Below are 13287 nucleotides of genomic sequence, written 5' to 3'. Positions count from 1 at the left end.
CACAAAGGTAATGGAAATAAAAGAGAAATAAAAGAAGAAAGTTTGAGAGAAATGAGATTTTATTCTCCAATTTGGTGTTCTTTACTAATGAACATAAGGTGGATATTTATAGGTATGACTAGCCTCTTAATCTAGCTTATTTACAATTCAAATTTAATATAAATGGTTAAAGCATTCAAATAAGAATGTTCACCGTATATACATCATTAAAATTTGAATGTTAATCATAAATACATTTAAATTTAAATTACACTAACCAAGTCAAGAATTCAAAAGCAACAGGACTGTGTGTGGATACTTCTAATTCTAATCCATAGATAACCTAGATGTCTTGTTTGTCAAGCATGTTGATTGACTTACTTGAGTTGTTAACATGCTTGAGCTATGTGTCATGAGCTAACCTTGTGTACGGCCATGACACGATAGAATTCCCTAGGAGTTTAAATTCTTTGTACTTCCAAGGGACATGTTTCCCTTTCAAACATTGTAATGGCACTTGGTGATACTTGTAGAAATTCTTGTTAAGTCTTTAGGGAGAAGACCCTTTAGGAAAGCAATGTCCCCATCTTAAGCATTGTAATGGCTATTGGTGGAATATTTGTAAAATCTCATAAACTCTTTATAAGGGTGAGCAATCAATGGATTTGTTGGCCTGTCTCACTGGTAAAGGTATGTTTATCGTGAATCATCTACGGCTATCCTTATGGCCCGACAATGGCGTGTCTTAGTCCTTTTATACTTATTTTCATATTAATAAAACATTTTCCTTTTTGTAACTCTAACGGTTGCATATATAGTATTCAGTATACCCTATGATTTTGATATGCATTACCTTAATCTAATTTGTTATTATTGTTGATGTTTGATCAGAGATAAATGAGTTATTGGCTAGGTTATGTGTAAGCGTTAAAGGTAAGCAAATGTAAACTGAACTGAACAACCGAACCAAACCGAAATGAGTTCAGTTTTTTGGTTCGATTAGTTTGGTTTGTTGGACAATTCGATTAGGATAGTTCAGTTATTAAAATTAATTCGGTTTAGTTTCGAGTAGGAAAATTTTTAATTGAACTAATCGAACTTAAATAAGGGTATTATGAAGATTTTACATGAAAAATAATCCTAAACCTAATCTTTTCTCCTCTTTAGTTCCTCTTTCTGCCGTCTCCAAACTCTCCACCCTTTTCTCTTTCTTTTTTCTCATCTTTAGCAAGTTGCTGCAATCTTTCACCCTTCTTGCATCAAGTAAGTTTTTTGGGATTTTTAGTTCCTCTTCTCTTCCTTTTCTTCCATGTTCTCTTAATTTAAAATTTTGGTTAATACTTGTTCAAAGGTGGGTCTAGTTGATGAGTTTTTTGGTATTGGTTTTTGGCTTTTTGTTACTCATTGTTGACTTTTTTTGGGTGGTGGTTTGTTGTTGGTTGATATTGTATTGTCTAAATTTGGACTTCACTTTTAACAATTATAAAGCTTCTAAGATAAGTGAAATGTAAGCTTTTGAATGGATCTAATATAATATTATGTTTTTGATTTTTTCTAAAAAATAAATTTAACCAGATCTAATATTCATAATAATAGCAAGGTAGATAATATTAAGGTATTTATTTGTATTGGAATCACTTTTGGGCCAAACACGTTATAAGTTTTTGCCTTTAATATACCTTTAGACATGATGTTTATATGTGGTGGGATGTACGTAGCATTTGGATTAGATTAGAAAATAGTATTTTGAAAATAGTGGGACATGAAGGATATATGGGTTGTTTTGTTCTAAGTAAATTCTTAGAGCCAATGGATCACATCATTTTTTTTGCCTCAGCCAAGGTGAGGCATTATCATCAATAACCCTTTATGCATTGGGCATTAAAGAAAGTGTTTTATGGAATTGCAAATATCCAGCATTCTCAGTATGAAGTTATCAATTTGCCAAGGCAAATCTGATGGGGTAATAAAATTGTAAGAAATTTTCTTCTTCCATGCCTTATGGCTAGGAAATAGATATAAATAATATATTGGAAGCTATGCTTATTTTGTATTTCGAAGAAAGTGAGCTAAGTAATTCAACATTTTTTTTTGTTTCTTTTCTAGCTAATTCTTTAGTCATCATGTTATGTGAACCCAACTAAAGTCGAGTTAACCAGCAAGGTGGGAATTTAATGCAATGATTGACTTAGCCTAAACATGAAGAATTTATTTATTATAATTTCTAAAACTTAATTTATTTTTTCTTTATATGTGGTGATAAGATGTGAGAAAAAATTGATTAGGCAAATTAAGTGGCCAAGTAAAAAACTTATACCATTTATTTAATTTACTCTTGACTTTTACTATTTGTTGTTAAGTATAAAGGCCTAAAATCATCTATAACAATAATTAACCGATTTGGGGGTTAATATTAGGAGATATTATTATAGGTATATTAAATGATTATATTTGCTCATGTTTGTTTAATTTGTGCTATTAGTGACAAATTTTTTAATAGATTCTTGAATTACATATTTGCTAATTAATTAATTCTTTTTAAGTGACAGATTGAAGATTTCAATGGCAAGTGAAAGTGATAATCCAGCTCTTACTCCTAGTGATGTTGCTACGCAACCTATACCTATTGGCATGCCGTCATCGTCACCATCACTAACTACACAACAAACTATAATCTTCACTAATGAAAATGAAGTCGTTAATTCTAAGGAACAGAAAGCACTTGCACTGATGTTTGAAGTTTGGAAACACTTCACCCCAATTCACCAATGATCAAGGTGAACATAAAGCTAGATGTAATTATTGTGATAGGGTACTTTTTGCTGCTAATAAATATAATTGCACAACTTCATTAAAGAATCACATGAATTCTTACAAAAAGTTTCCTAGTTCTGCTAATGATTTTGCTCAAACTGAGTTAGGCTTTCAATTGGGCAATGAGCTAATAGGAACTTGAAAATTTAGTCAAGAAGCCATTAAAAAGTCTTTAACTAAGATGATCATCAGAGATGAGCTGCCTTTTAGATGTAGAAGGTGAAGGATTTAAGGAATCCATGTCAACTTCATGTCTTAGATTTATTATGCCATCACAATGGTCTGTTACTAGAGATTGCTATACCTTTTTTGTCGATGGAAAAATCCATTTCAAGCATATATTGAGAATATCTTCTTTTAGAGTTTCTTTGATCACAAACACATAGACATGAATTCGAAAAGAGAATTATATGAGTCTTATGGCTCACTTTATAGACAATGATTAGAAATTACACAAAAGAATTTTAAACTTTTATCCCATTTATAGTCACAAAAGTGAGGCCATTGGAAAAATGATTGATAAATGTTTGCGTGATTGGGGTATTAGTAAAGTTTTCACTATTACTGTTGATAATGCTAGTTCTAATAATGTTATAATAGCACATATAAAGAAAAGATTGAACTTATCAGGAAAAATTTTTTTAGAAAACAAATTTCTACATATGAGATGCATTGCACATATCATTAATCTCATTGTCACTGATGGATTGAAGGAAATGAATAATTCAATTGCTTGTATTAGAGGGGCAGTTAGATACGTGAGATAGTCACCTGCTAAGTTAGCAAAGTTTAAAAAATGTGTTGAGTCTGCAAATATTCAATTAAAACATTTGTTGTGTTTAGATGTTAATACTTGATAGAATGCCACTTACTTGATGTTAAAAATAGCTCAAAAGTTTGAAAGAGCTTTTAATTTATTTGAGGAAGTCGATTCTCCGTATAGAACTAATTTGTTGATGGAAGATGGGATACCTGAACATGAGGATTGGGAAAATGTTAAAAGGTTGAATCTTTTCTCGAAACATTTTTACACATTCACAGTAAAAGTTTTAGGTACTTCTTATGCCACTATTAATGCTTTTCTTGATGACATTTGTGGTGTTTATTGCATTTTTAGAGATAGACAAAGACATCCTGATGTTCAATTGCAAACAATGGCAAAGAGAATGAAAAAGAAATTTGATAAGTATTGGGGTCATATATAAAAAATGAATGAGCTGCTTTATGCTGCCTCTATTCTTGATCCAAGGAAGAAACACGTATATATGGAGTTTTGTTTAAGAAAAATGTATTCGAATGAGCAGGCTTCATCGATTTGTGTGAGTTTGAAAAAAACAATAGAAGAGTTGCTTATTGAATAACAAAAAAAAAAACAAACAACATCCTTTTGAGAAAATTGGTGACAGTAACCAATCCCAAGTGAGCCAAATTTCAGAATTTGATGATGATATTGACTCCAGTGCTAGTGTTGTTCTTTTGAATGAATTTAAGAGGTATAAGATTGCAATTGGTAGGGAAGAGGATAAATCAGAATTAGAGAAGTATTTGAGTTTAAATGAGACTGATGCAACTGATAGCGATAACTTTGATGTTCTCATTTAATGGAAGCTCAATAGTCATAGGTATCTTACTCTTGCCGTACTAGCTCGCGATGTATTGGAGATTCCTCCATCCACAATTGTTTCAGAATCAGATTTTAGCATCAGTAGTTGTGTGCTTAATGCATATAGGAGTTATTTAATGTTTAAGATAGTGCAAGTCCTTATTTGTGCTCAAGATTGGCTACGTTGACCTTTCTATTATTTTAATGATACTGAAAATGATTTGGTAGAGCTTGAGAAAGTTGATAAAGGTAACTATGTTATTTATATCATCATTTCATTTTTGTTGATTCAATTACTAATATATTATTGCTTTATTTCTTACTTTCTTGTTTATGTATTTTAGAGTTGTCAAAGATTGCAATAAACAATGTACTTAATAATCTTTAAGATACTCAAGTAATGTACTAATGTTAGCTAATGCCTATTTGAATTTAGAAAACATTTAACATGTTCTAACTCTTTTTTTTTAATATGTTTGAAACTAATGATTTTTCTTTTCAACTTTTAAGGGTACAACCTGTATTTATGCTAAGCTGCTTATAGCATCAAGAGGCATTTGGGCAAGAAGTAATCTTTGAAGATTATTTGCGTTCAAGACTATTAGTTGTTGCTTTTATCTATTGTTGAAGACTGTAAATGATTTGCAAGTATATGTTGAAGACTATTTGTTATTGTTTTTATTTATTGTTAAATATTGTTAATGATTTGTTGTTATTTGCTCAAGATTATTTATTGTTGTTTTTATTCATGTTTTTAATTATATATTATTGTTTACATCATATAAATTATATGAGTATTTATTTTATTTATTATCATTTTTAATATCTTGTAGTATTGATTTATTTTAAAAATATAGCATAAATAAATATATACAAACAAAAAAAAATAAAAAATTTGTCAAGTTCGATTTTTGGAAACCAAACCGAACTAACTGAATTAGTTCAATTTCAATTAGTTTAGTTATTTGTATAATTAAGTTCGATTTTGATTATTTTAAAATATGAATTCAGTTGGTTTGGTTATTAGATTTTCAAATCTGAATTAACTAATATAACCGTTTTACACACCCCACTTAAGCGCCATATGAATTAAATACATGTTATATTTTCTTGACTGATTTTTTTAACTTTAAAATTTGTAAACTTACATGACATGTGAAGAAAATAGCTTAACATTAAAGTTTCTTGGAAAAATTACTTGAAGAAGAAGTTGAAAGAACTTAAGCAGAAAAAACAAAGAAAATAAAATTAAGCTCAAAACTGTTGGATCCAAAAATCACAGATCCAGACTTTCAAACTTGTATTTATACTCAACCATTACAAACTTTCCTCATAAATCAAGGAAGCAAACTTCACTACAATCGAAGGATAGCTTCAACAGAAAAATAGAAAAGAAAAAAAAACCAGAAAAATCCTTAGCCTTTGGCCTTTAAAATATATACTGAAAGCTAGACTAAAACGACATCAAAATGAAGTGTACAAGACTCAACTCAAACAAAATGACAACAACACACTACGTATAACCACAAAAGAATAAGAAACAGACAACACGACACGATGAACTATCATATTGCTTTCAGCTGGTTAAGTCTTTTAACAGCAACATTTTGTTCTTTTTGAAAAACAACTTTCTTCAGCCTCTAAAACTATTACTTCCCTCCAATGACCTTAGTAAGCTTGCTTCACAAATTAAGGATTAATCTTCAACACAACCCCTTAATTCTTAATCTGTTGAACTCCAATATAGGATCTCAAATACTCAAATTTCTCCTTTCCTAGGCTCTTTGTAAAAATGTCAGCAAACTGATCATTTGTTGAACAATGAGCTAACTCTATCTTACCATCTTTTACAGCCTCTCTTAGAGCATGATACTTAACTCTCATATGCTTTGTTCTTCCATGTTGAACAGGGTTTTTAGCTATGGCAATTGCTAATAAATTGTCAACATTAATTAAACTACCCTTTTTCTTGTTTGAATCCCAGCTCATCTAGTAGTTTCCTCAACCATAAAGCATGGTTGGTAGCAGCTACACAAGCAATGCACTCTACCTCAGTAGTTGATTGAGCTACAAGTTGCTACTTCTTGGAGCTCCAGGCAAACACAGCACTTCCAAAAGAGAAACAAAAACCTTTTATGCTTTTAGAATCATCTACAGACCCTACCCAATCACTATCTGAAAACCCTAGTAGCTGACTGCTATCCTGGTTCAAATACACTAGTCCAAAATCCACAGTTCCTCTCACATACCTCAAAATCTTTTTTGCCGCTGCAAAATGAGTCTTAGTAGGATCTTGCATGAATCTTGACAACAAACTTGTGGCAACATTATATCTGGTCTAGTAGTTGCTAAATACAACAATGAACCAATGATGCTTTTATACATCTGCCCATTTGTTTTAGTAAAACCATCAACTTTGCAAAACTTTACACCAGTACATAATAGAGTGCTTACAGCTTTACATTCACTCATTTTAAACTTGTTCAACAACTCTTTAGCATATTTCCTATGATATAGCACAATCTTATCAATTGATTGCATAATCTCCATTCCAAGAAAGTAAGTCATTTCTCCTAAATCTATCATCTCAAACACCTTCTTCATCTGAGTTTTAAACTCAGTTAGATACTTTCCTTCAGGACCAGTAACAAGAAAATCATCAACATACAGTGCCACAATCGCCAACTCAGTGCCATTTCCACTTTTCACATACATTGTTGACTCATTTTTGCTCCTCTAAAACCCCTAATCTCTGAAATGATTATCAATTCGAGTATATTAGGCTCTTAGAGCCTATTTCAAGCCATATAAAGCCTTAATAAGCTTACAAACCTTGTTTTCTGACCTTTGCTTCACATAGCCCTAAGGCTATTTAGTATAGATGTCTTCAGTGAGTATGCCATTAAGGAAAGCTGATTTGACATCCAGATGATAAATTTGCATCCCTCCCTGGATGACAAAGCAACAAGCATCCTTATTGTGTCATGTCTTGCCACTGGAGCATATGTTTCCATGTAATCAACCCCATAAACTTGAGCATACCCTTTAACCACCAAACGAACCTTGTACTTGTTTATAGAACCATCAAGATTAAGTTTGATTCTGTAAATCCACTTAACTCCTATGATGTTTTTATCAGCTGGTCTGTCAACAAGAATCCATGTCCCAATCTTAGATATCATCTCCATTTCATCATCCATAACCGATTTCCAATGATCTTGTAGCTGAGCATGTTTGAAGGTTGTTGGTTCAGCTAATGCTACATTGCATCTGCTGTAAATATCTGCTAAGCTCCTTATACCTCTAACAACTTTACTCTTATCCTCCAGATCAAAATCATCATCAGCTATAGTCTATTATGTCTCAACATCAGCTATATCAGTAAAATCAAACTGTCCAGCACTGTTATTAGACTAATTCCAACTTTACCCCTCATCAAATATCGCATCTCTACTTATAAAAATCTTCTTCAGCTCAGGGTCATATAACCTATAGCCTTTTGAAACTTCATTATAGCCAACCATTACTGTTGTAACAGACTTTGTATCAAACTTGGACCTTCTAGCATCTGGAATCATAGCATAACAGATGTTTCCAAAGGTTTTCAGATGAAACACTATAGGTTTATGATTAAACCACATTTCATAAGGGGTTTTACTATCCAAGACCCTAGTATAAGCTCTGTTTAGTAGATAATTAGCTATATTTACAACTTTTGCCCTAAATGCCCTTAGCATATTCATTTGATGCATCAAGCATCTTCCCATCTCAACCAAAGTCCTATTCATTCTCTCAGCCTTACCATTCTGTTGAGGGCTATATGGAATGGTTAGTTGATGTTGTATTCCCAAAAATTCAAGGTACTGCTCAAAATTAGCTAAAGTATACTCTTTACCATTGTCAGTCTTTAAGGTTATGACCTTTTGCCTAGAAAAATTTTCAACAACTGCCTTAAACTTTTTGAAATAATTTAATGCCTTAAATTTTTATTTTAAGAAGAAAATCGAACAATACTTTGTATAATCATCCATAAAGATGATATAGTACCTACTTCCACTAAGTGAAGCAGTCTTCATTGGACCAGAAATATCAGTATGCACTAGCTCATGTTTTCTAGTAGCCTTCCAATCACTGTGCTGAGGAAAAGGTTTCCTAGTCTACTTTCCAAGTTGACAAACTTGACAAAGCTTGGATGGTTTTACTAACCCAAGTAAACCTTTCACTAAGTTCTTTACTGACATTAGGGACAATGAGTTGTAATTGACATGTCCAAAGCTCCTATGCGACCTTTTTGATACATCCAGCTCATTATACAAGGCCAAATGTGAAGCATTATTTGCTAAATTAAGAGGATAACAATTGTTCCTCATTGCAACAGTGTACAATTCATCACCATTCAAATCAATCACTGTGCAAACTTCACCTTTAAACAGCAAGGTATAATGATCCTTGGCCAATTGTCCCACACTCAACAAATTATGATTGACACTTGGTACATAATGCACACTACTGATACACTTATCTCCAGAGGTAGTCTCAACTTTAACAATGCCAACACCAAGTACATCCAGGTAATTACCATATCCGATCTTCACTTTTGATTTAAAACTTGTATCAAGAGTAGAGAAAAGAGACTTGTTCCTAGTTAAATGATGTGAGCATGCATTGTCTAATAACCATACAGCATTTTTGCTCAGACCTTCTTCACTTGTTGCCATGAACAACACCTCATCAGTTTCATCTTCTATCTACTCAACTATATTAGCTTTTTCTTTTCCTTTGGCACGAGTCTTACATACCTTTTCAACATGCTCTTTTTGACTACAAGATCTACAGACCACATTTGGTCTATACTAACAAAATTTTTTAGTATGATTAGTCTTCTTGCAGTGCTGACATGGTGAAAATTCTTTCTTCCTTTTTCCTTATCTTTTCTCTCCAGACTTCTTTCCTTTGTTTTTCTTCTCAGTAGGATCACTTTTTGACTTTTTATCATCCTCCTTTTGAGTTTTAGTCTCAACAATCAAGGCAAAATTAGCTGCACTTTTTTGCCTGAAAGCTCTTATCTGCTCAAGTCATTCCAAGGTATTAACTAATTCTTTTAGTGTAATCTGAGCCAAATCTCTAGAGTCTTCCAACGAGGACACCTTTGATTCATACTTCTCAGGCAAGCTCACTAGCATCTTGCTCACTAAATGTTCTTTAGTAATTTCCCTTCCTGGTAATGTTAATTGATTTACTAGTCCCATCATTTTACCAATAAAATCTCTAATGTTCTCACTATTCTCCATTCTAAGCATTTCAAACTTCTGAGTTAAGTTGAAAGCCTGAATTTGCCTAATTTGTTCACTTCCAAAAAATTCATCCCTTAGATAGTCAAAAATTTACTTAGGAGATCTCAAATGCATAACCCGAGCAAAAATCTCATTAGATAAAGTTGAGTGAAGGCAAGACAGAGCTTTATACCTTTTTGCTTTGTCTTCCTCAAATTGCCTAATTTGAGCTATTGTCGAATTAGCTCTCCTTTGCACTAGCTCCTCATCTGTTTCCACTGCTTCCCACAACGTGAAGGCTTTAAGATACGCCTCCATCTTCACACTCTAGAAAGAATAGTTCTCTCTTATGAACTTTGGTGAGTTGATGAATTAAATCCAAAAGTCATTTTATCACAACCTAGGCCCTTCAAGATCACTCAATGCTCTGATACCAATTGAAGAAAACAGCTGAACATTAAAGTTTTTTGGAAAAATTACTTGAAGAAGAAGTTGAAAGAACTTAAGTAGAAAAAACAGAGAAAATAAAATTAACTCAAAACTGTTGGATCCAAAAATCACGGATCCAAAATTTCAAACTTGTATTTATACTCACAAACTTTCCTCATAAATCGGATCAAGGAAGTAAACTTCACTACAATCGAAGGACAGCTTCAACAGAAAAACAAAAAAGAAAAAAAAAACTAGAAAAATCCATAGCCTTTGGCCTTTAAAACAGATACCGAAAGCTAAACTAAAACAACATCAAAATGAAACGTACAAGACTTAACTTAAACAAAACGACAACAACACACTGCGTATAACCATAAAAGAATAAAAAACAAACAACACGACATGATGAACTATAGTATTGCTTTCAACTGGTTAAGTCTTTTAACGGTAACGTTTTGTTCCTTTTGAAAAACAACTTTCTTCAACCTCCAGACCTATTACTTCCCTCTAATAACCTTAGTAAGCTTGCTTCACATATTAAGGATTAATCTTCAACAACATGTTATAATTTTTTATTAGTTAAATAAATTCTATCCAAAAACCACATCAGCAAATTTTAACAATGGATGACTAAAAGATTATCCGTAATTGCTTTTTTAAAAAAAAATAAAAGAGATTATCCATAATTAACTTCAATTAAATAATAAAAGCAATAACAACCGGTCACGAAACCAACCGACTTCCCATAGGAAAAAGGAAAAAAACATTATAAGAAACCATCTGGTCGACCAAACTACACATAGTAAAGTAAAATTGAGGTAAAACCCAAGAGAAGGAAACGGAATGAAGATGAATAGTCTGAGATTGGGTCTGATTATTGTGTTTTGTGCGTTCTGGGAATTGGGGGTTTGCAGAGAGAGGGAGGATAACTTGATAAGGATGAAATTAGGAGGCTTCCGTGATCTTCGCAACTCCCCCGAGATTCTTAGTCTTGCCCGATTTGCCGTTCAACAGCACAACCAAAGACAGGTTTTTTCTTATTCTTTTTACAACTGTTAGGATTCATGATATCGATCCTTCAAAACAGGGGAAGAAAACTATGTGTTATTAGAATCAGTTGTACCCTAGGCATGGGTATAGTCATTCTTCATTTGTTTATAAATATGTTGCATATGTGCAGAATGCTTTTCTTGAGTTAGCAAGGGTGTTAAAGGCCAAGGAACAGGTGGTTTCTGGTAAAATATACCATCTTACCCTGGAAATCTTGGACGCCGGTGGTCAAAAGTCCGTATATGAAGCCAAAGTATGGGTGAAGCCCTGGATCAACTTCAAGCAATTGCAGGAATTCAAGCGTGTGCAAGGTCATTTCCTAACTTTACCATTTTACCTTGGGTTTTTGCTTTTTCTTTTAAGTAAATGCTAGTAAAATGGAAAATCATCTGATGCTTGATTTACTGTCATGACAGCCAGTTTCTTTGACTTAGTCTTTGTATATAGTCATGAATTTTTTAACATTTTATGTTATTATTGTACAACTTTCTTCTCCAAATTCCCGATGACTTGAGACCTCGTACTAGTCATTGCCTGATTCGATTCTGACAACTATGGTTGGATGTACTGAGTCTATTTGTTATGAGGAAGATGCAAGGAAAGCACTGTTATAGTTTTATGTGCTTGAGAAGATATATGTAAACTTTTTTTTATGCTCCTTGACAATGAACTTCTATCAATCACACCCTAGAAGCTAAGAGACGCATTTTTGCTTGAACCCCTGAATTAGCTTTTGTTTTGAATGATATGTTTTCTCAACCTTTATATTACTTTTATGCTTCTTAGTCTAGTCCATTCAAAAATTTTTGGCCTTCATTGTTGTTTGAAATAATCATTTAGTCATTCAGTAAAGTAGTGATAAGATTGGTACATTCTGTAAATCAGATGGTCCTCAACAAGGATGGAAAACGGTGCTTACAAATGATCCTAAGGTCCAAGATGCTGCAAACCATGCTATTAAGTCCATTCAGCAGAGATCCAACTCATTGTTCCCTTATGAGCTTCTAGAAATCCTTCTAGCTAAAATGAAGGTTGGTGTTTTATAATGTTCATTTCCTTTTCTACGACCGTTGTTCTTTTGGAATAACAGCATTTGCATTTGCGAATATAGTAATTAATCTATTAGCTTAAACCACATACCAAGCCCCGACTGTCCATCTGTTCTCTTCAGCTTCTCCCTCTATGGGAAGGATCACTTTTTCCCACTTAAAAGTTTCATCCTTTTATGAAGAAGTTTCTTTGGTTAAATGCAGGTCATTGAAGATTATATACAGTTTGACTTACTTCTGAAGTTAAGGAGGGGCAATGAGGAAGAAAATTTCAAGGTTGAAATTACTAGGAACAAAGAAGGAAAGTTTGTTATGAATTAGGAGTAATATCATGTTGGTATAGTAAATGACATGTCGACTGATACAGGTTATCCGTACCATTGTGACACGAGAGAATAAGGAATCCATTTCAGAAACTATGCTTTTGTGCTTTGATATTTACATTAAGACTACCGTCTTGTTTGTATATAACCTTTTGCTTCTCAACACTTTGTATACATGTCACTGAGTGTGGAATAAATTATATACTTCCTTCTGAATGCGATGTAACTTTTGAAGATCTTTTCCATGTTTCTCTCTTAAGTTAGATGCTTGTGATTGCTTGTATGACTTGCACCTCATTTCGTTCAAGTTTGTATGACTTGCTTAAATGGGATTGATGTTTGGCTGCTAGTTAAATTTCTTTAGCAACTCTGTGTGGCGTTTCTTCTTCGCCAAGGGATGCAATCACTGGAAATCTAATATATATTGGGCAGTTTGTGGCCCGTTTGAAGGTTTGTGGTCACTTAAAGAGTTTGAATATTTTCAAACCAATAAAAGTTTTGGGAGGATCAAGTCGATATGCATATGATACCTTGGGGAAGATATTGCTAAAGATTAAGCAGTTGTTGTTCACTTGTGCCTGACTTCAAGGTGGAAGTTGTTAAAGATACATCATGAGATATAAAAAAAAAATGACATTTTGATTCACTTACGCCTAAATTCAAGCTGAAAGTTGCTAAAGAATGAGTGTTTGTGTAATATGAAAATGATAAGTGATATTTTTATTAATATTTAATTAATAATTAATTATAAAAATTTATTTAAT

General features: G+C 32.7%; 1 protein-coding gene across 1 annotated transcript; it reads left to right on the top strand.

The window, feature by feature from the left end:
* The first annotated feature begins 10839 nt into the window (after nt 1-10839).
* On the top strand, nt 10840-12739 carry LOC110426530 (Cystatin/monellin family protein). The gene is made up of 4 exons (XM_021441764.2): nt 10840-11130; nt 11282-11462; nt 12037-12182; nt 12405-12739. Exons 1-4 carry the CDS (start codon nt 10945-10947, stop codon nt 12519-12521), a joined length of 630 nt encoding a protein of 209 aa, XP_021297439.1. The 5' UTR covers nt 10840-10944; the 3' UTR covers nt 12522-12739.
* Nucleotides 12740-13287: the final 548 nt, after the last annotated feature.

The sequence above is a fragment of the Theobroma umbraticum genome, unplaced genomic scaffold (assembly GCF_002168275.2).
Source record: "Theobroma umbraticum cultivar Fairchild unplaced genomic scaffold, ASM216827v3 scaffold_89.0, whole genome shotgun sequence".
Taxonomy (NCBI): domain Eukaryota; kingdom Viridiplantae; phylum Streptophyta; class Magnoliopsida; order Malvales; family Malvaceae; genus Theobroma; species Theobroma umbraticum.
Note: the sequence above shows the minus strand (reverse complement) of the source record. Positions and strands in the feature narration are given on the sequence as shown.

What these genes read in the sequence shown, in the direction of transcription:
- LOC110426530 (XM_021441764.2), top strand. Translation starts at nt 10,945, where the DNA reads ATGAAGATGAATAGTCTGAGATTGGGTCTGATTATTGTGTTTTGTGCG. An exon ending in AACAGCACAACCAAAGACAG is followed by an intron (nt 11,131 to 11,281) that starts GTTTTTTCTTAT and finishes GCATATGTGCAG; the next exon opens with AATGCTTTTCTTGAGTTAGC. An exon ending in GGAATTCAAGCGTGTGCAAG is followed by an intron (nt 11,463 to 12,036) that starts GTCATTTCCTAA and finishes TCTGTAAATCAG; the next exon opens with ATGGTCCTCAACAAGGATGG.